The sequence below is a fragment of the Hippoglossus hippoglossus genome, chromosome 5 (genome assembly GCF_009819705.1).
Source record: "Hippoglossus hippoglossus isolate fHipHip1 chromosome 5, fHipHip1.pri, whole genome shotgun sequence".
Taxonomy (NCBI): Eukaryota; Metazoa; Chordata; class Actinopteri; order Pleuronectiformes; family Pleuronectidae; genus Hippoglossus; species Hippoglossus hippoglossus.
The window spans coordinates 21,680,465-21,703,037 of record NC_047155.1 but is presented as its reverse complement, the minus strand read 5'-3'; the positions used below and the strand labels follow the sequence as shown (position 1 = coordinate 21,703,037).

At 40.0% G+C, this 22,573-nt stretch overlaps 1 protein-coding gene across 1 annotated transcript; it reads right to left on the bottom strand.

The window, feature by feature from the left end:
• Positions 1-3,791: 3,791 nt before the first annotated feature.
• Positions 3,792-22,552, bottom strand: LOC117761902 (monocarboxylate transporter 2-like). Its single transcript, XM_034586235.1, is given in 6 exon segments — positions 3,792-4,329; positions 10,315-11,041; positions 11,044-11,132; positions 14,881-15,024; positions 21,029-21,249; positions 22,294-22,552. Coding segments are annotated over 5 exon segments (1,383 nt in total). The 5' UTR covers positions 21,246-21,249; positions 22,294-22,552; the 3' UTR covers positions 3,792-4,123.
• Positions 22,553-22,573: the final 21 nt, after the last annotated feature.

Below are 22,573 nucleotides of genomic sequence, written 5' to 3'. Positions count from 1 at the left end.
TCCTGTCCGCACTCGCTCTGTTAAGGTAGATGCTGCTGAATACAAAAAAAGAATATGTTCATAGGGCACAAGCTGGGATGTTTTCATGAAGATTGATACCCAATTACAACCAGGCTCCTGATGGTTGGGTACTTGTTTAACACCAGCTGACAGTTAACTGAGAGCTGTCAATTACAGCTGGTACATGGTGATACATTCTAATTGTAGTCCTCATTAAGGGATGAGTAAAACACACACACACACACACACACACTATCAGAGCTCTTCTTGTTTATCAGCTCCACTTTTTGTCAGTGTGCATCAAGCTGCTTTGCAATTAAATTACATTTTGCAGCAGAGTCAGCAAACAACCTCTGAACTGAGCGACTATCTGAGTGAATGAGGTGTCTTGAGCAAGAGCTGTGGACGCCACGGGGAGAATTTCTCTACTGAGGAGGCTCATGTTAACCTTTAAACAGAAAAACATACATGAGACATGACATAACCAACATTACTGTAACTACCCAAAGGCATGTTATTCATAATTCTATTTTTTGTTTGTGCTACACTATTCTTCAACCAGCACTGCCAAGTCACCCGACCACCTCCGAGACCCTCTGGAGACCCAGATGTCTTCTTTAGCATTGAGCATGGAGGACAACGGTCATGAGGGTCCGCAGGAACATACAATATGGGGAGGGCAGCCTGCAGAGGAGGGTCAGCAGGCCAGAGGGAAGCAGGGGGTGAGCGAGAAATATAATAATGATAAACAGATTCCCAGCCGCAGCAGCACCCATCACCTCGTCTCAGGGGTAACTTTCCACCTTGTCATGTCCAAAGACCTTGCATAATACAAAGCTAAGGGACAGTAGATGGCAAAAAAAAGTGTGTGTGTGTGTTTGCCCGTGCATTTCTAATTTATTGGCCCACTGATTTGCTGATGTGTGTCAGGCTCCATGCAGCTCAGGGCACTAGCCCGGAACATTTGGGCCTTGCTTCATTAGGTGCTCACGCCCTTAAGCTGCTGACATTTCCAAACTTGTTCCCCAGTCTTCTAATTGTCGTGGAAAATTGGAAAAAGCCACCAACACTGGGAGGTCGTGTGGTAGATTCTGATTTGAGGGATTTTCTCAGGTCTGAGTTTAACTTGCGTCGCTGCCTGAATGGTTGATGAAATGTTTGCTTTCATGCGTCCTGGACAATGCAGAAGGTGATGAAGGAAATGAGAACGGACTTTTCTCTAAAATAGGTCCATATGCAAGACAAATTTCTGAAATATGACAAAAAAAAATATATATATATGCATCTATAAAAAAGATACATGTGTATTTTTTAAAGGTTGACATCATAGTATCAATGGTTCATTGTTATCCAAATGTGTAAGATATGTCAAAAGTTTTAATTAAGCTACAACAATCACACTTTTGATATTTAGTAAACTAAAGCTTCTATTAAATCCTCTTAACCACAATTCACTACACTGTGATCACATTCAAATATATACGCTTTAATAGACAACATAGTTTATGTGAAAATAAATACACAAATTAAAAAAAGTATTGTTTGTCTCCAGTTACTGTATGTTTATTACACACTTCAGTACTGAATGTAAAATAAATTGACAGTAAATAAAGAAGGAAAAAACTTTAATGGCAGGTAAAGTATTTCATGAACAAAATGTATTGCTGATTTTATAAAGTACACACTTCAAAGTCTAAGACAGATTTTAGTTCTGGGCCTGCCTCCCAAAAAGCTCAATACTGTAGCCATGGTAGCAATGTTGGGAACAGTGTCGGTTCTCGTGAACCAGCTGATAGACCAAACGAAACTTGAGCAGGACATTTCACAGTTTGTATTTTGTAGCCCTTATATTTCATATGTAACATTAGAACTTTGTAACATCTACATCAGAGTAAAAACTGCATGGAGGTGGAAATCTTATGATGACGCAGATGCTTTATGGAGAAAAAAAAAAGTCAGAAATGCAAACCAGGCATTTCAGGATGTTCGTGTGCAGCATTTACTGTGGGAGCAGAACTTTTATATTCAGATAAAAGCTGTTTGACCAACTAAAAGGAAAAGCATGAGGAACATAATATGGGCATTTTAATATTTTTATAGAGGGATTAGATTATTCTGATATAAATGGTGAGGAACAACAGAAAACAAAAGCAGACGTGCGCTCATGACCATGTGACAGAACAAAATTAACAATTCCTGCATTTCATTCACTCAGATTTACCCTCACATATTGAGGCTAGCTGCCTTTATTAGCCACAGTCATTCAATGTAATACAGTGAAGCCAAGGGAATACAGCACATACGCAATCCAGTGGTAGCAATAAAGAGCAGTGGTAAGAAAGAGGCAGTGTGTCATCACACACACGGCTATTCCTTAAAATGACCTCTAGGGTGCAAACAAACAAATGGACAACAGTAGGTGGATGGTAAACTGAGCCGAGACAGTACTTTTTACATAAAGCACCTTCTCACTGTCAAGCCCTCCCCAAGAAAAAATGTCTACAGTCAGCTGTTCTCATCATCTCTCACCAGCATGTGGACATGGAGGTAGATTCTAAATGTAAATGGTGTGGTTAATGTTAGATCAGCAATACTAGAAGCAATTTTTTTTATATAAACCAATGGCTGTATACAAAGATGGACGTTATGAAATACAAAAACATGTAAAATTTCTCTCGGACATGGTTTCTGTCAGTTTAGGTATTTCTTGCCACTGTGATGTTTGCATCATTAATCATTATCCGTGTTAGCTTGGCTTCAGTTTTGAACAGTGGGAGGAAATGGAGACCTGCCCTCCATCTTTATATTTGGTCATTAGTATTAACCAGTGACATCATCTTGCCTTTTGTTGTTAATTGTTTGCTAAATAACTATTGTAATGTGGTCGTATTTGCTGCTAAAAGTGCCACAATCACCCAAACTGTTGTTAGCTGTACATAACTATCAAATATCACATCTGCTTTTTCATACAGCTGAATGAGGTATGAAAGGATGATTCTCTTTTAAAAAAAAAAAGAACATAAAAGGTTGCATGACTAAAATCATTTTAAGAAACAGAATCCTTCAAAAATGTCTATAATTCATTATTTCAGTTTAAGGTAGACTTCCTAAAAAGTTTCCATGATTCATGTTAAAAGTATCTACATTTAGACTCCACTGAAAGTGATGGGAGCTTCCTGCAGAACTTGCACCTTATTTATTTAATACTGGTGAGTGAATTAAATTTGAAGTAAAAACAAATGATGAAGTGTGAAGAGTTGCCTAAAAGGTCTGTGTTTGGAATGCAATGGAAGGTCGTTTTTGTAAGGATGCCAGAGGCCAATGACACGCCTAGAGAAACCAGACCAGCAAGAAATGTTACGTCAATGTCAATGACTACACTAGCTGGGCATTGCCAGACCAGTTCGTCTCGATTTTCAGGGGGTGTTATCACTGGTGGCGGATCAGACCTACATCCAATCAGAGTAACAAATATGTGACATAGTGCAGAGTAACACAAAAATGTAAACAGACTACAGGGAACAGTAGTTGTTTTTCTTTGAGAGAAAATAAACCACACAGTTTGTTTAATAATGTCTCTAGTGGATTCAACAGTGGTAGCCATCTCTTTGTTAGCGTAAATGCTTCTGCAGCGCTCCTGTCAGTCTTTGTATCAAACCCGCCCCATTTTAGATAAATTGTTGTGGTTGGCTCGATCAGTTTCACGACAAATGGAAATCGGTCTGAATTGGGGGGGGGGGGTGGGTTATTTGTAATGTTTTAATCATTACAAATAAAGAAACCGGCAGAAGGACTGAATGTTGTGTGGAGGGATGATTTTCTGCTTTCTGTTTTGATATAACAAAAAATTCACTATACAGCCCAAAGGCCTCTGGGAGCTACCGCCACACATGTTTTTATTGGTCCTCTATTCGCAGCACACATCATTTCAACCAGTTTACTGTAAATGTTGCATTTCCTCAATTAGAGAAAACAAAATGGTAGAGTGTCAATCTGTCCACTCCAGCAGCACTACACCTAGAATCCAGGCTGAACAGGGGCATATATTTAATTTGGTGGATTTCGGTGGATTCACCTCTTCAGCCACGGGCTCAGTTCCTTCCGTCACTGCCTCAGGCGTACGTTATATCTGTACCTCTGAGAGGCTCACCTGCTCCTGGTTCTCTGAGGGTTTTTCCTTCTGCTCCCTGTCCTTTTCCGTCTTCTCTTTATCTAGCATGTGGTAGTTGTAGATGTTTGTCACGAAGAGAAAGAGTCCGCCGGCCGTGATCACCGAGCCGCACATGAAGAAAAGGTACTTGTAGTCGCTGGAGATGTCCAACAATAAACCTGTGCGGAGAAATTATGATATTTCAAACTACTGGTCCATCATGACAAGCAAAACACAATATGTCACTGAATAGTATCTTCATTTGACCAACTTGACACGTTTGGAGAGGACGAGCAGGACCAAACTCAGATTTGGCTTATGTGTGAAAGAGAGAGAGCGTGAAGTGGAGCCAGACTGACAAGAGCCGTGTCAGAAACGACAGAGGGCCATTACACCCTTCCTGGATCTCACTGCATCTCTGGGAAGGCTATTTGGACGGCTGCTACCAAAACGAATCAGAGGAGAGGCCCATTCTGAGAGCCATAAATACCGAGACCAGATCTGCAGACAAGTGACAAATGTGGTGTAGATCAGACGTAAGCTTCCAGGTTTTCAGAGACTTAACTGCATCCTCCCCGACCCCCCAACACCCACTCACCTCCAGATATGGATCGATGGCCGAGTGTTGCCATCTCTCTGAATCTATGATGGTCTGTGTGTTCAGGTCAATTAAAATCCCCATTTATATCATTTCAGAACATAATTAAATGAGTGGAAGGGTTTTTTAATATCGGAATCATTTCGATCAAGAATATGTGTTTCATGGTCAATAGTCAGGACCCATACTATCAGACAAAATTTCAAAAAAGTAAGTAACAGGAAAAGAGTTGTCCTTCCTTGCATTTGTTTCATGTCTCACCTGTGTGACCTCATCAGAATGGGCCCTAATTGACTGGCGCTAGTGTGAGGAGGGGATGGGACCCTCAGCCTATATAATAAGCTGACAAATAGACTGTATATAAATATGGACAGCATATCTCCACTTCTTCTCACTATCTACAAGTGAAGCCAAGATAAATGAACCCCAGTTTGCACAGTTACACAGCTACAGTCAAACTAGGTGGAAAAATGAACACTTGAACATGTGATAAGATGTTCCAAAAAATACAGAAACCATCTTTGAGAAAAAATTATTAGATGTCAATTTTGACTTTTTTTGTTTGGTCCATGTCCCACCCACTAACATGGAGGAGGCAGGGTTTATGATCTATACTGCAGCCAGCCACTGGGGGTAGTCGAGATGCTTTGGCTTCACTTTTGGAGAGCTATCATGTCGTCCAACTTTATGTACAGTCTATGGGCTGACTTAGAATCATCATTTTGTCATAACTTTAAATTTCTTGTACTGATATGGACCAATGGGTGTGTTTGGAAAGTCCAAATAATCTCCTTTCTTAACCACCAAGGAAAGATGTGAAGGAGAAGCCATATGGAGTAAGGAAAGGAGAACCACTGTGCGGAGAAAATCTGATTCCACTTACACTCTGCGATTGTTTTGTTTTTTTAAACAACTGTATTTATAACAGCAGATACGCAATAAATGTACGGTACTCTGTGCTGTAGGCTGTGTGCTGACAGTTATAATAAAGTTTCATTTTTAAAACAGAAAAGATTCAGTTTATACAGAGGGAATATTTTATCATTACCAACTCACAGGAAATAACCAAATAGATTTAATTGAAAATGAAAATAAAACAAACAGGACTAAAATGTTGAAATAATATAATAATGATAGGATTATACGCGGAGAAAACATTATATAAGTGGAGAAAATTCTTTTTTCAGTGCTTTCTACAATCTTTCTACAATAAGCTTGTTGCTGACTGTGATTCCTGACTGGACAGATGTGACAGAAGAAATCAGGAGCTCAAACAATCATGTGAGGATTCAGTTCTGTATCATGTCATGAGAATAAATTAGCTGTTTTGTTTTGTATATTTGTGAGGATGTGTTTCCTGTGCGATGTTTCCTATGCTAAAGGAGATAGGTTAGAAAGCAATGAATCCCCTTCCCTAATCATTTAGAAATCGTCATCAGGCTCACATCTTTATGGAAGCTGGTTGATGTAAAATGTACATGCATAGCGAATTGTTAATCAAAACTGTTTTATTAGAACCAAAAATGTGTGTGATGAAGTAGCCAGCTGGACTTTAATGAGTAGACGGTTGTCTGGATGGCAGCCAGAGTTTCTGCTTCCCACAGGTTTTCATGATGAAAAGCTGGAGGAAAATGTGAAGCTGCACACCTTTAGTGAGCATGAATATTTGCATTTTTGCCATAAATTGTGGTTTTAAACATCAAATGGCTCGAAGTGTCACACTCCTCTGCTTTCTTTGTTCCTTTAGATCTAGAGTGATCTCATAAATGACCTTTCTGGAATGGAACTGACAGAAATCGATAAGAGAAAATCCCTTTTATCATATATTATATAAAGATGAAGTCTCTTCCTGACAGAGGCAGTCAGCCAGCCAATTTGGGAAGCGGAAATGTTATTGAGCTTCTGATGAGGTCAGGAGGCGTTCCTATAGTGAGACACTCGCTCCTGCTAATCAGAGACCGGGGTTTATTCCTCTGCATCATTTGATAATAAAAAAAAAAAAAGTGTCCAGTTTTTCAGTGTGGAGGAAGTGCTTAACATTTTACTTAAGTTAAAGTACACATAAATAGACAAAGATGTTCTCAAGTATATGTGCAAGTACCACATTAAGTTTTCCACTTGAGAAAAAGTACTTGCTTTTAGTGTATTTAAAGTAATAAAAGTAAAAGTAACTTGCCAAGCGTAGCCTGCTCCCTAATGCAATTATCTGTGATCTACTACATCATTAGGGCTCGTGGGTGTGATGATGTTGTGATGATGCTGCTGCTGCGCTTTGCTCTCGTTAAAGGAGGCGGAGTCTTATGTTTTCGGCCCCCTTTGATTGAATCAATTCTCCTTTCATCATTGATGACCTCTAAAAATCTAAAAACTTGTAACTCTGTGTCTTGTAGAAAATGTAGTAGCAAGTACAGATATTTGCTGGTATATGTAGAAGAGTAAAAGTGAAAAGTACCAGAAAATAAATCTACTTGAGTAAAGTACAGATACCTGAAAAATGTACTTAGGTGTAACTAAGTAAATGTATTTTGTTACATCACTGCAATTTATTTTCACCTCATCAGCAAACTTCAGCTTTTGTTCTGACTGCTGAGAGTTTTACTTAACATTGTAAGAGGCACCTTTATTGCGTACCATACAATCGATTAATTTTATAGGGCAGTTTCCTTCCTCGTTCATCTTAAGTACACTAATTATCATCTTTACGACAGATCGTGATGATGTTGATGTTTGTGTGCGCACTTACAGTTGAACACTGGCAGGAGTCACTCTGCAATTGGATCAGTTCCAAGAATCTCAATGACAGCTGCATCGTCTGATTGATAGCACTCATCTGATGCATGTACGCTGGCCTCATTAAGACTATCCCTGATTGGCTGAGCAGTAATTAAGTCCATTTGGTGTAGTCACCTCTTTTCAATGCATTCACAGCTTAATTATGGCCCAGGTACAGGACTTTGACGACGAGAGTTTGAACTGAGCGTCATTAAACACCCAAAGCAAAAGGCTAATTACACCCACTTACCTCGCTTTCTCCTAATTGGATTGACCCGCAGGTTTTGAGGGAGCAGTAACAAGCAGCGGAGTTGGGGGAGAAATAACGATTGTGCCCTCTGGAGGAGAACGTTAGACGTGCAGGGAGGCACTTATTTACCCTATTAAATGAGCGCCTCGGAACACAGTCGCACCAGACAAACTGGGGGCCTATAAATTTTCACCTCATTAAAACCTGGGTTGGAGGCAAAAGAGAAGTTTGTCACTGGGACGATATGCACAGCTGATGAGCAGGTACTCGACGTCCTCTGTGTATTTGTCAGGGACACTGAACAAACTCAAGAGTTGGCATACTGATTGTTGCACTGACAGCACATCAGTTACTGGTGAGGAAGCTTCTGTGTGCCATTAAACAGATTTAAACTGCATAACACTAATACTCATTACACGTGCAGATGGATGTTTTAATGTGGACCTCTGTTAGGGCAGTGTGTGGGATTATAGAGACAAAGAATATTAAAAGACATGTGGTTACTGTAATGCTTAATGTTTATATTTTTGTAATTATATTTTCACCTATTTGAGAAAAGGGTTAAGAGTTAATGGTTTCAGCAAATGGTGAATCACCAGACAACAAACTGGTAAACTTTGCAACATGTTTGAATTGAACTTTATGAGCATCGTCTTTGTTTCATCATTGGTGTGAATCCAGCAAAATCTTCACCTCCTGGTCTGTGCAGGCTATAATTACCTCTGCCAAGGAGGTTATGTTTTCGTCTGTGTTTGATTTTCAGCTTTTCGCAGAAACTAGAACTAAACTCGTTGGAAGGATGTGGTATGGGTCAGGGAACAACCCATTAAAATTTGGTGTGGATCAGGGGGTGGATCCAGGATTTTTTTTCGCACCGTCTTTAACATTACGAGATAAAGACTGCATTTTAACGTTTTCATTGATTTCTTCGAAAGTAATTAATGGATCTTCATTTAAAACAAATCTAGCCTATTTTGGAGGCTGACAATTATTAATCAAAAGATGCTTATTATTTTGCAAAAGATTCACTGATTAAAGGTTCAGTGTGTAGAATTTAGTGACATCTAGTGGTAAAGCTGCATGTTGCAGTTGAATACCCCTCACCTCACCTCACCCTCCCCTGCCAAACATGAAAGAGAACCTGTGGTAGCTTCAGTTGTTATAGAAAACTCAAAGGGTGTTTAGTTTGTCCAGTTTGGACGACTGTGAAAACGACGGTGGTCTCTGTAGAGAGGACCTGCTCCTGTTGTAACTATAAGGTATTTAAATATAAAGGGCCCATTCTAGGGTAAAGAAAACAACCATTTGTACAATTAAGTTGTTCAAACACGGGTGAAAACATTACTAGGATTATTTTATATTCAATAGCAAATCGATCCCTTTCACCTAAATCTTACACACTGGACCTTTAACCAATCGATTGATCCATTTTATTAACAAATAAAGGGCAAAGGATTCCCAAGCTATTGTACCACACTGTCATCGACAAAGCCATAATTGCTCAAGGTCTATAAAGCACTTACAAGTTTTCATTCAGTCAATACAATAAAACAATCAGTGTAAATACTTTTATACTCAGTTGTTTCATAACCTTTATGAAGTTTTACTTTACCACCTTATATCCATATGTATCAGTGATGTCACTTTGTAGAAATGCGCTGATACTCCAGATCTGGAGCTGCGCTGTACTTGTTATACAGTTTGTTAGACATGTGTCCATTTGAATGGTTTTAAAGACCATTTCACAACAAAGTAGCTGCATTAGCATTAAGCATCAATAAATTCACATGCTTGAAGAACGTCTTCTCTGCCTGCCTCAATTCAAAGTGCTTTTGCTCTATTGATGAGAAATTCTTACTGAAAAAATATTTTCTTTAATGGCTCCCTTCTCAAAGACAGTGTCTATCATTACATTCAAAGCCTCTCTTTTTACTGAATCAACAGAAGAATGTTTTACAGTGGGATTTTCAAAAACTGCACCATTCTTGAAAATGTCTCGGAAGCAAAGAGGGTAAACTATCAACCTGATTACGCAGTAATTCTGACCGTGAAGATATGCATCCAACACTTTCATCTAAAGCTGTCTCAGACACAGGAGTGCTGGAGTTGTACATCAGCAGACGATAAGAGCTTTTTCTCCTATTTGTTCTTTTAAGCAAAAGAAGTTCAGTAATTCTGAATTTATGCTGTGAAATAAAATAATAACACAAATCCCCATTTATAATACCTATCCAGAGAATCATTTAATCTATAAATCAATAATGTCCATTTTGTATATATGATCTGTTGAGCTCTGTGACAGGCAGTGCTGTTATCAAGGAGACATGACTGCTGGAGCTCCCGTGCGGAAAAAAACGTAAGGTCATCAGAAAATGCTGTTTACTTGTTAGTGTCTTATTCAGACTATTGTCTTTATCTGTTTTATATCAGCATGTTGGTGTTCATGTAAAATGGTAATTGAAAAGCATTTTTGTGTTTTTAAGCCAGTCAGACTGATTCTGTGTTTTGTGAAATGGATAGTTTATGTTGAGTGTGTATAGTTACCTGCAGTAGGTGGTCCCAGTAGCATGGGGAAGCACTCGATGATGGTGACCATTCCAACAGCACTGGGGAAGCACTGACTTCCCATCAGGTCCATCAGGCATTCAAATATGAGGGCGAAGACCATGCCAAAACCAATGCCGAAAAACACTGTGTATCCTATCAGGAAGGCATGGGACTTCAGCAGCGGGCACAGTAAGTGGCACGTACCATTGAAAACCATGGCAAAACTGAAGAAGTACTGGATTCTGGGCCTGATCCACTTGCTGTTGGCCAACAGGCCGGTGCCAGGACGAACAAACATGTCCACAAAGCCCATTATAGAGAGCAGATAGGCCGCAGAGTATTCGTCTACACCCTGGCTGATGGCATAGGCTGGCAGGAACATGATGGGCGCATAGGCTCCGAAGATGAACATCATGTTTCCTATGAGGTAAAAGACGAAACCTCGATCCTTGAATAAAGACACATTCAAGAAGTTCTTAGCCTCCTTCATGCAGCCTCCTTTTACCTTAGTGCTGCACTTGTTCGGCTCTCCTTCCACCATCTTGTGTGATGCAGAAGAGTTTGGCTTACAGGGCAGAAGAACTGGTCTCATCAGGGCCCCGGCGACGCAACAATTGAGCATCAGAGCCCCGAGGATGAGCAGACTTCCTCTCCAGCCAAACCTATCCAGTAAATATTGGTTTAGAGGAGCCACTAAACAAAGAAACACCGGACTCCTGGGCCATGGCCAGTCCGATTGGCTAGAGGACGTCTGGCCAGGAAATATTTGCTGATGATGGTGAGGGATGCATTCAGATTCAAGGAAAGTCCACAACCTGTGTGAAGAAAAATAAATAAATACACAGTAACTTTCCAAAAATATTCAGTAAGAAACTCTTGTTGAACCCAAACTCCAAAGGGCACTTGCTAAATCAAATTAAGAGCGATTCGGCATGGTGCTCATTAAGGTTCCATCTCATTTCAGTTGTGCCAGCTAAATCTCATCACAGAAAACTGAATTAATTCAGAAATGACTTCTCCAGTTAAATGGAGAGAAATTAGACAGTCTGGGTAACATGTTCACTCTCCAGTGTTTTTACCAATAAATCAATTCAAGATGGAGAGCTACAGGTTGGTGTCGGGCTGCTGTATTCTGTCTGTCGATTCATTCCTCTGGTTCCAAGAGAAAGCTCTTGGAAAAAAGTTGTTCTACTCTCAGTCTGTCCAAACAGAGGACTAGCAGAGGAAGTTTCATAGATGTGGAATTCAGAAACAGTTTCTTCCATGAAGAGGAAACAGCTGTCTTGATTTTACAATGTCATTATATATAAATATAAAAGTTGAAGTGAAACATTATAAATAATTTAATAAATGACTCTCTGTAATCATTTACTTGAGGAAATCAGACTAGACACTTCAGTCTGTTTTTAAAATCATCGTTTCAACGGTACTTTTACCGAATGGCTTTTGCATGATAGTTTTTTGCTATCACTTGTTTCTTTTATCCTTTTCTTTTGCCATCACTTTTAAATGATGTTGGATTATTTATCCACTGTCCTATATTTAGATTTTTATTATTTGCTATCTTTGATTTGTAATGGCTGTTTTGAAAGGTGCTATACAACTAAAGTTATTATTAAGAAGGTTATTATTAATTTATGTAATCACAAATAATGTGGCTTCTCTGAGTGACTGGATCAATATTTTAACTGTGTTACGTAACAAGTTACTCTAAGCACTGTGTTTGTTTGATAATGTAATCAGATTGTGAAAGGTAGGGCAAACATGCATTTGTCTTTCTCTCTGTTAGCTTGCAGGATTATGCAAAAACTACTGAATGGATCATCATGAAAGATGTGGTGTGGGTCAGAGAACAACCCTTTATTATTTTGGTGAGGATCCAAATCAGGGGGCGAATCCTGGATTTCTTTCGGGGGGTTTTCGCTTTCTTTAACATTGTGAGTTTGGGTGTTTTCCATATTTTTGTAAATCATGGACCTTGATGACAAAAAATTCATTTAGGGGACTGATATGTATGAGTGTATACAATGTGATGCAGATACAAACAAAAGTATGGATCTAGTGAATTTAAATGTGGTTTCATAAGGACTGTTGGGCCTTGGTGACTTGACATTCCAGTTATCTTTGAATGATTTAGATTTTGCCCTTATATACACACACACACCTCATAAAAAAAATTTGCCTTAGTAATTGATATATTTTCCCCCAACACAACATTACCTATATGACCACCCAATTCATTTTTGACTTTAATACAGTAAATCAGCACATTGGACTTAAAAAAACACAAAAAGACACATCACATGCTTCCATCACGCTGATGTGACCGTAGACTCCAGAGGGTTCATCTTTTTCACTGTCTATTCAAGCATACTTTTTTAATACATATTCAAAGGTGCAGTAACAAGGACACAACCCCTCAGATTTACAATAAGATATTCAAATCAAAGTTGTTATAGGTGCTGTATATGCTATAATTCATGCTTTTATTTCCTCTCTCCTTGACTACTGCAGGTCTCTCTATGCAGGAAAAATAAAGTCAGTCAGCCTTGTTTCGCCTGACGCTGCTTCAAAATGCAGAAAAGATCGCCCTCTCTTCTCTGAACTGGCCTCACTGGTTACCGTAGAGAATTACACAAGTACAGATGGATTTTAAGATTACTGAATTTGCTTTTAAACCACTGCATTGATGGGATGATATCAACGAACTGCTCGTCCCTTATTCTATCCTCCATTTGTTGGAAACACAGGGCGGACAAATCAAGAGGAACTGCCACCTGGGATTTGAACCACAAACCTCTTTAGTAACAAAAGGCAATAAACAGCTTAATAAACCACTGCCTCTCAAATATCCCATGTGTAAGTGCTGTTACTAAGAAGCCACTATCCCCTGCACAATATTTCTTAAGCATTGCACGGCTAACAGCTTTTTTTTTTTTACCATTTTGATGTCCTCCTGTCACTATTTACAACTTTTTTTTCTCTATTAAACCTATTTCTCTGAGCAATTTATCACTTGAAAACGTCTCTGTTGACCCACATACTGTAAAATATGAACCTTTCAGAGATTGAATGTCTATACACCGACCTCTGCGCCTCGTATGAATCCACAACTGCTTTCTGCAACCTTGTATAATGACAATAAGCCTTGTTCATGCCTACTTCAGAATCCATCCTCTCCTACAGGACATGAGGATAATTGCTTACTGCAAGCCACTCACTGATTCTGTAAAGTTTTTCAACTAATTGGTTATCTCTTTGAATCCGTCAGCATCTGTGCATGCATGTGTGCACGTGTGAGCATGTCTGCTAGGTAAGTCTTCCCGATGCCTTTGTGTCAGTGTGCCAGGGCACCGGGGAGCAGAGCAGGGCTCACACATGCTCCCAGGCACCACACGTGGTCTGGCCACTTGCTGGGCCTATTAATCCTTCACAGCAGTCCTTGGCAGGGTAATGAGCCTCACTGGGTGGCAGGGAAGCCCCATGTGACGTCCATAATGGTAGCCTATGGGAGAGTACAGAGGGCCACGTTAGGACCATGCTCTCTGGGATCAGGGACACTTCTGTCTTAATTACTGTCCTGGCTCTGTTCCCCTCAGTGCTCTAACCGCACCCCAGGAGCCGGGGCAGGTGCCAGGGGCCCCTGACAAACTGCACAGCAGCCCAGTCAGGAGAGGCTGGTGTGGTAACCCTGTTGTCGTGACAGAATCTGAAAGGAGGCAGGCTGCCAACCTCCCAACCACATGGGGGCTTCACTAGGGCTGATGGGAATGGTAAGAAAGAAAGTGAGTAAGACGGTCATCCATATTGTGAAATTAGCTGGCTCGTTTACTGGATTGCTCAGATCTCTTGGTCAACCAAGATCCCGTTCACACCTCATTAACAATCGTCCAGAGTGATCCAATCGCAAGTGGTAAGAAATAAGTTCAGGTCTGAACACACCCATATGCAGCCTGAATGAGTCCTGAGATCCGATATCTCAAACCACATTCAGAAGTTGTCTGTGATGCATTCGGCCACATTATTTTCGCTGGTGTCCTCTGGCCCACTACAGTTTCACAATTAATCAAACATAATTTTCATAGCCTCTCAGTGTCCATTACGTTAATTTGTTTTGCGGCCACAATATCAACTTTGATCAATACATAGTGATTGATACTTTTTCTCAAATTGGTAAAATCTTTAATTCAGCCCCTCCTGACTCCTCGCTCTCTCTCTGACACATCTGTAAACGCAGACTGGGTAAAAACAACATCATTTAGTCTTTATGAACAGAAATAAGGTAAGTGATTATTTGCCTATAGAGCAGGGAAGTGATCACAAGTGGTCACAGGAGACACATTCATGGCGCATGGTAATGCCAGGCGTGAACACATGTACTTGTCCACTTGTGATCAGATCCCTCAGGACGGATGTTGATACCAGGTCTGATCAAGGCCTAATTTTCTATGGATTCTCAAGGTCAACATCGAAGTAGTAGAGTCTATAAAACTGGTGAAGCAGCGTCACATGAAACTGGAAAAAAAGACCAATATTTCATTAAACAATATCCAAGAAGTGTACCTCCAATGACGCCGATGAAAAAGTAGATGTAAACGAGGGAGTTCCCAAAGGAAGCCGTTACCATAGAGACCCCACACATCAGTCCACCCAGCATCACCATTGGTCGGCTTCCAAAGCGATTGACCAACATACTGCTCGCAGGTCCTGCACAGAAGAGGAGAAAGGATCAACATTTAAAAAGGTTACATCTCAATACAACAGTTTTAACATTTAGCTTCCACTCTGTTAGTGTTCAAGGACTCAGAGAACAAGTCCTCAATCGACTGAGTGATGGAACACCTCTGTACTTTCGCATTTACTGCAAAGCAACTTGGCGATTCATTATACTCCCCCTGATAATGTAGAATACTACACTCTGTGATCAATCAGCAATTAAACAGCCTTTTATATTCTGTCAGTCTTCCCTCCATCTCATAACCTTGCCTGAAAGAGTGAAGCTCCAGCACCAGCCTTTCAGCAGCGTGCCATAATGAAAAAGTCATTATTCTCCTCGGTACCAAGACCAATCCTTTGAATACATAATAATTTAAGTCAAACATAGAAAAATTGGTAGAGGTTCAAACTAATACAAAGGCTGCCGTGATTATTGAAGGCTTCACATGCTGCTGCTTTTCACGGCAGTGGTAGGCGGAGCGTGTGTGTGGATGGTGATAACTGAAAACAGCCCGGTCAACAGTAAGATGATTCAATATTAGACAAACACCTACTGTCTTCACCAGGATGTTTACCAGACTTGATTATCAATTTCTCCGCACGTGATAAAACCACTTTTGTCTTAAATATGTTTATCTGTGTATGTTTTGTATTACTTCAAATGTGCCAACATGTCTGTAATCATTCTTTACATTTCCTTCTTAATTACAAGTTTATATATTATAATTACCTGTCAATTTCTTAAGGTAGACAGACGTAGATAATGTTTCAGTAACAGTATTTACTTTACAACTTATCTGTTTTTGACCATAGGGGCAGAACTCTACAACAAGCTCACAGACACACACACACAATTTCTCATTCCATCAGTCAAATCTAAATGAATATACATTCATTTTAGTGTCCAGTCTCTACAAGTTTCTGATAGAAATACCTGATTCATCACCTGCTAAATGCTGAAATATCTGTATGAGCACAAAAAGGTTATTCTAATGGCATTAATCAAATATTTGTTTATATTTACATTACTTGTTGTACTGTACATATTTCATATGGATGAAAGATTTCCAGTTTTGAATGATCCAATATCGTTTAGTTTTTTTTAACTGCAGAATAATTCTGACATTTGCATATTCTCTCAGTGAACATGCACATTTGCATTAAACGTCATATTGCAGTGGCTTCTTGGTGTAAGTGGTCGAGTTAGGGCTGTATGATCTGCAAGATGTCTATTTTGTAGAAATCAAATCAAACCCTGAGAGGTGCTACAACAATGGCGTTTATAATAATAATGGGTCACATAGCTTCTTTACAGTAAACCTCTGCAGCCAGGTGGGAGCAGCGAGACTGACCAAAACATTACGTTGTTGGCCATGAAACCAGAACAAGAAGCTAAAAATGTGAGAAAATACTGTCGACCTGAGGTGGTCTGCAGAGTCTGGTTATAGTTCTGTGCCGGTTCTACCACTAGCAACTTCTTTCACATTACACAGTCATTTGATTCTCTGTAAATATAAATATATTGATGAGTGCTGCTTGCAAATGCATTTGTGTTAAAATTGTACTTCACAGTTTTGGATGCTTGATGCTACTTAACCATTTCTGATGGTCCTCATTTTACCTAATATTAATGTTCTATATTCAGCCCTCCTGTTGAAAATAAGACAGAAGGCAGCAAAATACTGTAATCCAAAAAAAATACAGTTTAGAAAAACAGTATAAAGAGGGTTTTTTAAAATGAACATTTTCCTTTTGACCAATATCAACAGATATTGCTTGGATCTGAAATACTAGATTTTCTAGTTTCATGTTGAACTGTAAAGAACCTCTCAGCAGCTTTACCTGCTGTACCACTGTAGCTACTGTACATGAAATAAAAATATCCATCCTGCTGTTATACAGTTAACCAGACGCCTGCAGGGGTCAAACATAGATCATCTTCCTCACTGTAGCTGTGTCACAATAGGGCATCTCCCACACTCTCACCATTTCCACTTCTATTATAACTTTATCATTTGGACTCCTTGAGTCAGAGGTTTTCTGAAAAGGCTGTCATGCCTCTCCCACGGGGACGAGGCATCAGACCCCAGTGTGCTGAACCCTCCTCTGATATATACCCCTGTCTTTCTACTCCACTGGGTGACATTGCTGAAGCCTTGCCAAGGACAATATGATAAAGCCCTGTGCCTCAGCCACAGTGGAGGGGAATATTTCACCAGTTAGGCCTCTCCGAGTTAAGTGCAGGTGAGTCGCACACCCTCTTGTTCTGTAACCTTGAAAGCATCTAATGATGAATTCATGTGACACGACACACGACTTTTATTTTGGCACGTTTCATGTCATCTAACGAGTTCTCCAAAGTACGTTTACAGGCTTGTAAAAAGAAGTGATCCACATTTCTCTGATTGCTTTGCCCCTTGTGGAAGCAGTGGTAAGCCATGTGGATCTTATTTGACACAGGCCCAGGAGCAGATCTTTTTGCAACAAATGCATGACATTCACCCGTCCAACACAACAAGCTTTTATTTTGTATAAATGAGCGACATATTGCAACATTTTAACCACTGACCCATCAATAGTATCTTGTATTTAAAGGAAGATAAAAGGTCTGCCCTTATGTTCAAGACACAAATCCACCAAAACTGCCTTATGGTTGAAACAGTGGAATTAGTTGAGGCTAGCCAAGGTCTGGACAGTAGGGCCAAAAATGTGTAAAGATAAAAATATATCAGTCGTAATTGATAACTATCATGTTCACATTATTATTTCATATTAGTTTAAAGACTGGTTTTCTCTCCTGAGTGAAGGTTGTGGTTTTAAACTCTTCTCTATGAGCAGAGAATGACAAACACTTGACAAACAGCAAAACATTTAACAAATCTAAGGAATACAATTCTGTGTTTAATCTCCTCACTGTACCAAAACAAAGCATATATCTAAATTGATCCTTTGTACTGCTATTGATGAAAATTATATTGCAAAAATGATTGAGATGCCCCATTAATGGTGAGATGTAAAGCAGCAACCTAGAGGTTTTGAGTTTGCTGTCAAACACGTTAGATAGCTTTCAGATTTCTAACAGAGCCAAGCTAATTTTATGAGTGTAAATGATGAAATAAGAAAGATAAACAGAAGAAAGACACTGTTCCATAACTAAGTAATCTACTGGGAAGGTGCAATTATCTGAAACGCTCAATGACTATGTTTTGGCATCAATAAAGTAGTTCCATTCCTATGGATGAGGAGCCTGTGTTTCATCAATCAATTTATCTGGTCTCAAAATTATTAAATGTATCGGAGAGAAGTCACAAAGTATTACTTTTCTCAAATCTTAACTTTAGTTTTTTGAAAACAGGTAAAGAGCTTTACCTCTTGATAAAAAAAACAACCAATAAATCAATCAGTCTGAAAAGTAACTGATTGTACAAAGCTGGTTGTACAGTCTTACTGCTGCAGGGAGGAACGGCCTGCGATACCTCTCCTTCAGACATTAAGGGTGAATCAGTCTGTTGCTGAAGGAGCTGCCCAGTGCTTTGATGGTGTCCTGCAGCGGGTGGGACTGGTTGTCCATGAGAGAAGACAGCTTCGCCATTATCCTCCTCTGTCCCACCACACTGGGTCAAGGGGGTATCCCAGGATCGAGCAGGCCCTCCTCATCAGTCTATCCAGTCCATCCAGTCTCTTCCTGTCAGCAGCTGAAATCCTGCTGCCCCAGCAAATAACTCCAAATAACTGGCCGATGCTACCACAGAGTTATAAAAGGTCTTCAGGAGCGCCCCCTGCCCTCCAAAAGACCTCAGTCTCCTGAGCAGATACAGTGTGCTCTGGCCCTTCTTATAGAGTGTGCTGGCATGATAAGTCCGGTCCAGTTTATTGTTTAGGAGAACACCCAGGTACTTATACCTTATATCCCCTTTGCGGCTGTAGCATGGCAAATTTGCTTAGTCGGACCAATAAAGGTTTATATTATATTACACTCCCTCCAAGTTCTGTTACACACATCGCATTACTAACAGTCAGGTTATTACAATATATTCTGTTTGAATGAGTTAGAAACAGGAAAAACTAAACTCTCAAATGACATAGTCAAACGGTGTCAGGGTGGATAGTTTAATTAAAGTCAGGCGAGTCGTCCATGCGACCAACATCCCCCTTATTACGCAGCCTCAAGCTATGTTAGTGGGTTCAGTCAGTCATGTGAAGTCAATTTCTTCATTTTCTATCTTGTCCAAATGAGTCGACAGCACAACCATACACATTCTATGGGGAGAGGACAGATGCCAAATTGTAAAAAGGATTTTTCCATTTGCTAAAACAGTTTTTTAAAAGATTTTGGCCATAATGTGACTTTATGAGTAAAAATAAAAACCACTAACTTCTTATTCGCTCTTACAGATATGCAAGGCTGCAGTCAATAGTTAGGTTGTGGTCTGTTAAAGTGCAAATTCAAACAGAAGCTATAAGGCAATGTAAACAGTTCTTGATCAGCATACCATTATCGGTGCTATGGCTTGAAGGTGAGCTTGGTGGGTCAGCGCCGAGGCACATTAAGTATGCGCGTTTCACTCTAAAACTCATTTGATTTTTACCTACATAGATGATTGGATGATCCCTGCCTCCTCGCAGCAGGAGGCTGGGGTTCCCACCATCATCCAGCACATCACACAGCTAGGCTCTGCTTTGAACTTTGGAACGCCACTGGCGCCCCGATTGAAAAAGGCTGGGACAGTGGAAGGATCACGTCGCTACTGGGGATGATGTCAACAGCTCAGCAAATTATGAGCCTGCACATGAGGAACCTCAAACTGTGGTTTACACGTCTCAAACTACATCCAAGCCATGACAAGATTTACATCTCACCCAGCTGTCGCCATGAGGGAGTGAGGCAAAAAAGGTGCGATCCATATGTTCACAGACACATATCTGTCCAGCTGCAGGTTTCTCAACCAGTCCTTTGTAGGTGGTGCTGACCCATCACATCAATCTGCTTGAGCTGTTAGCGGTTCAGAAGGTGTTGCATCCTTTCACAGTGGTGGATTACTTAAACACACAGGGGGTTGTAAGGTTCCTCCACCTGCACAGGTTATAAATACTGAAATGGCCTGATTTCAGACAGGATGTTCGGGGGTGCACTCAAGGTCGAGGGGAGCCTCTTGCCAGGTGTGGTTGAGTTGATCAGACAGCAGTTCATCCAGCCAGTAACCGAGGAGGGGGACGTACATGTATAATGTCCTCTTCGGTTCTCCCTGAGAGCAAGTGATGCTCCCCAGATGAGAATGGAAGGTAAGACAAGAAGGAGAGTTCTGTGTCTCATTTCTGTGTTTTGGACTTCCTTGGAGGGGGGCATATGTTTCAGAAGCCGTTGAGCAGTGAATAGACTGGGGCTTTATGGGGAGCACTGAGTGCAGTTGCTAGCCTCAAAGGGGTTAACCAATAGATAAGCCCATTAGAGGGGAACACACATACAATAACTGAAACTTGCTATTTTCGCGCTGCCATCACCACAGTAGGACCTCGATTCAAATCATTTGTAGTAAAAAAAACTATTTTCATAACAAGTTTTGGAATTATTTGATCATGAAATACAATTCAAAACCAAGGTATTTGGGGAGAAAACTAAATAATGAACATATGAGCTTTACAAATGCTGTGATGTGAGTGACAATGGCTGTGACTGCACCAGACAACCAGCTACTGATTGGTCAATGATAGCGAAGTAGATAAAGAATAAACTTTGATACTGTATTTAATTCAGCTTGGAGAAAGAAAACCAACAATAAATTAATTTAAATAATTTGTTGAACTGAGTTAGCTTTTGTGAGACATGTTTCTGGACTAGAACATTATCCATAACCATTAAGTTAGTATTAAGTTCATTATCAAAGATCATTAATATGTGGACAATCTTGCTGATAATCATGATTATTTTTCCAAATGATTAAACCAATGGGAATTTTTCTGACCATTAGAGCATTTACTGACTGAATCAACTCACCGCCTGCATACATGACTGCCAGCATGATGGAGGAAATCCATGCTATTTCACTGTAGCTGGCCCCTAAATCCTCTTGGATTGCCGTGAAGAAAATGGACAGGACTTTTGGCGTGGAGTAGGCAAACCCGATGGAAATGTGAGCCCCGAACACAACCATCCAGCCCCAACCGCCATCCAGAGGTTTGTAGCCCAACGAGTCCGGTCGTGAGGGTGGCATGTTCCTGTTCAGACAGGGGAAACAAACATATGTGACACTTTATTATCAAAATATATGTTATACCTGGAACAAAAAGAGCCTAAGCTTTGTCTGAAAGCAACTTATGATATGTGTATTCTGTGTTGATATTTTTCCATGTCTAATATCTTTCCAAATTTGTCTTGTGTTGTTCTTGCATTTAACTAAAGTAGAAGTGTGAAGCATATTGGGCTTTGACAAATTATTCCAAGGAACAAACATGAGGGTGTCCACAGATTATTTTGTATCTTCTAGAGAGAAAAAAATGGAGAACCTCTGCCATAGAGTCGACAGTGTACCATCTCTAAAAATCATAGCACGGAATGAATTTCAAAATAAAAGACTGAAAACAAACTAAACATATCAAACCCAAGTAAAATGGCACATAGTTTTGCTACATGTGCAAACAAAAACTTTTTTTTCATTGTTTTGATTTTGGGAAAGATTTGATTTCATATATCATGATTGCAAAAACAAGAGCGGAACTGTAACTAACCATAACATAAGCATTTGATAGAAACTATGACACAAGTTTGGTGAGTCACACAAGTTTTCTTTACTCATCACATCAAGCTCTCAGTTATACTGACTCTGAGTGTGGTGGTCACATGTGACCTTTAAGTGATGATCTTATTTTTTACTAACATCTAGTGCAGAGGCAGCATGTGACAGTGTGTGTGGCTAATGAAGACCACAGCGTTATTTTTACACAACACGCACGCGCACACGCCCACGCGCACACACCACATGTAGTTAGTTCCGTATATTAAACGCTATTTACGAAAAAAACCACAACAAATATTTACGACAAAAGACAGTGCGCTCACTTATTATCCTCGTGTGAAAAACTAGCGTGTGAATTCTTAAACTTCAGGCGCTTTAGTTTGAAAAGACGAAGACGTAAAGGAGATACACGTGGACGACTGGAATGAACCAAACACATTGACCTCGGTGTGAAACTCTCAGTGTGAATTATTATTGTTAAAGACGGATTAGCTCGTGTGTTTTCTAAAGTGTGAGCGGACATTACCTTTCATTCAGCGTCTCCACAGCTCGGCGGCTTGCCCACGAAGTTTCAGCCTCCTACTTTACTCCACATCTGGTCACGTGGCACAGCGACGTCCTATGGGGGTTTGACTACATTCATCAATCTAACCCTAGTGTTACTTTTGACTGTAGAGATGTTAATTCATATTTGACATATGGGAGTCACACCATTGACTTAATGATAAACCTAATTATAACCCATTCAAGGATGTTAATGCAGGATTTCTGTGTATTCAAATAATTTAAAATGAAATTTTCAATGA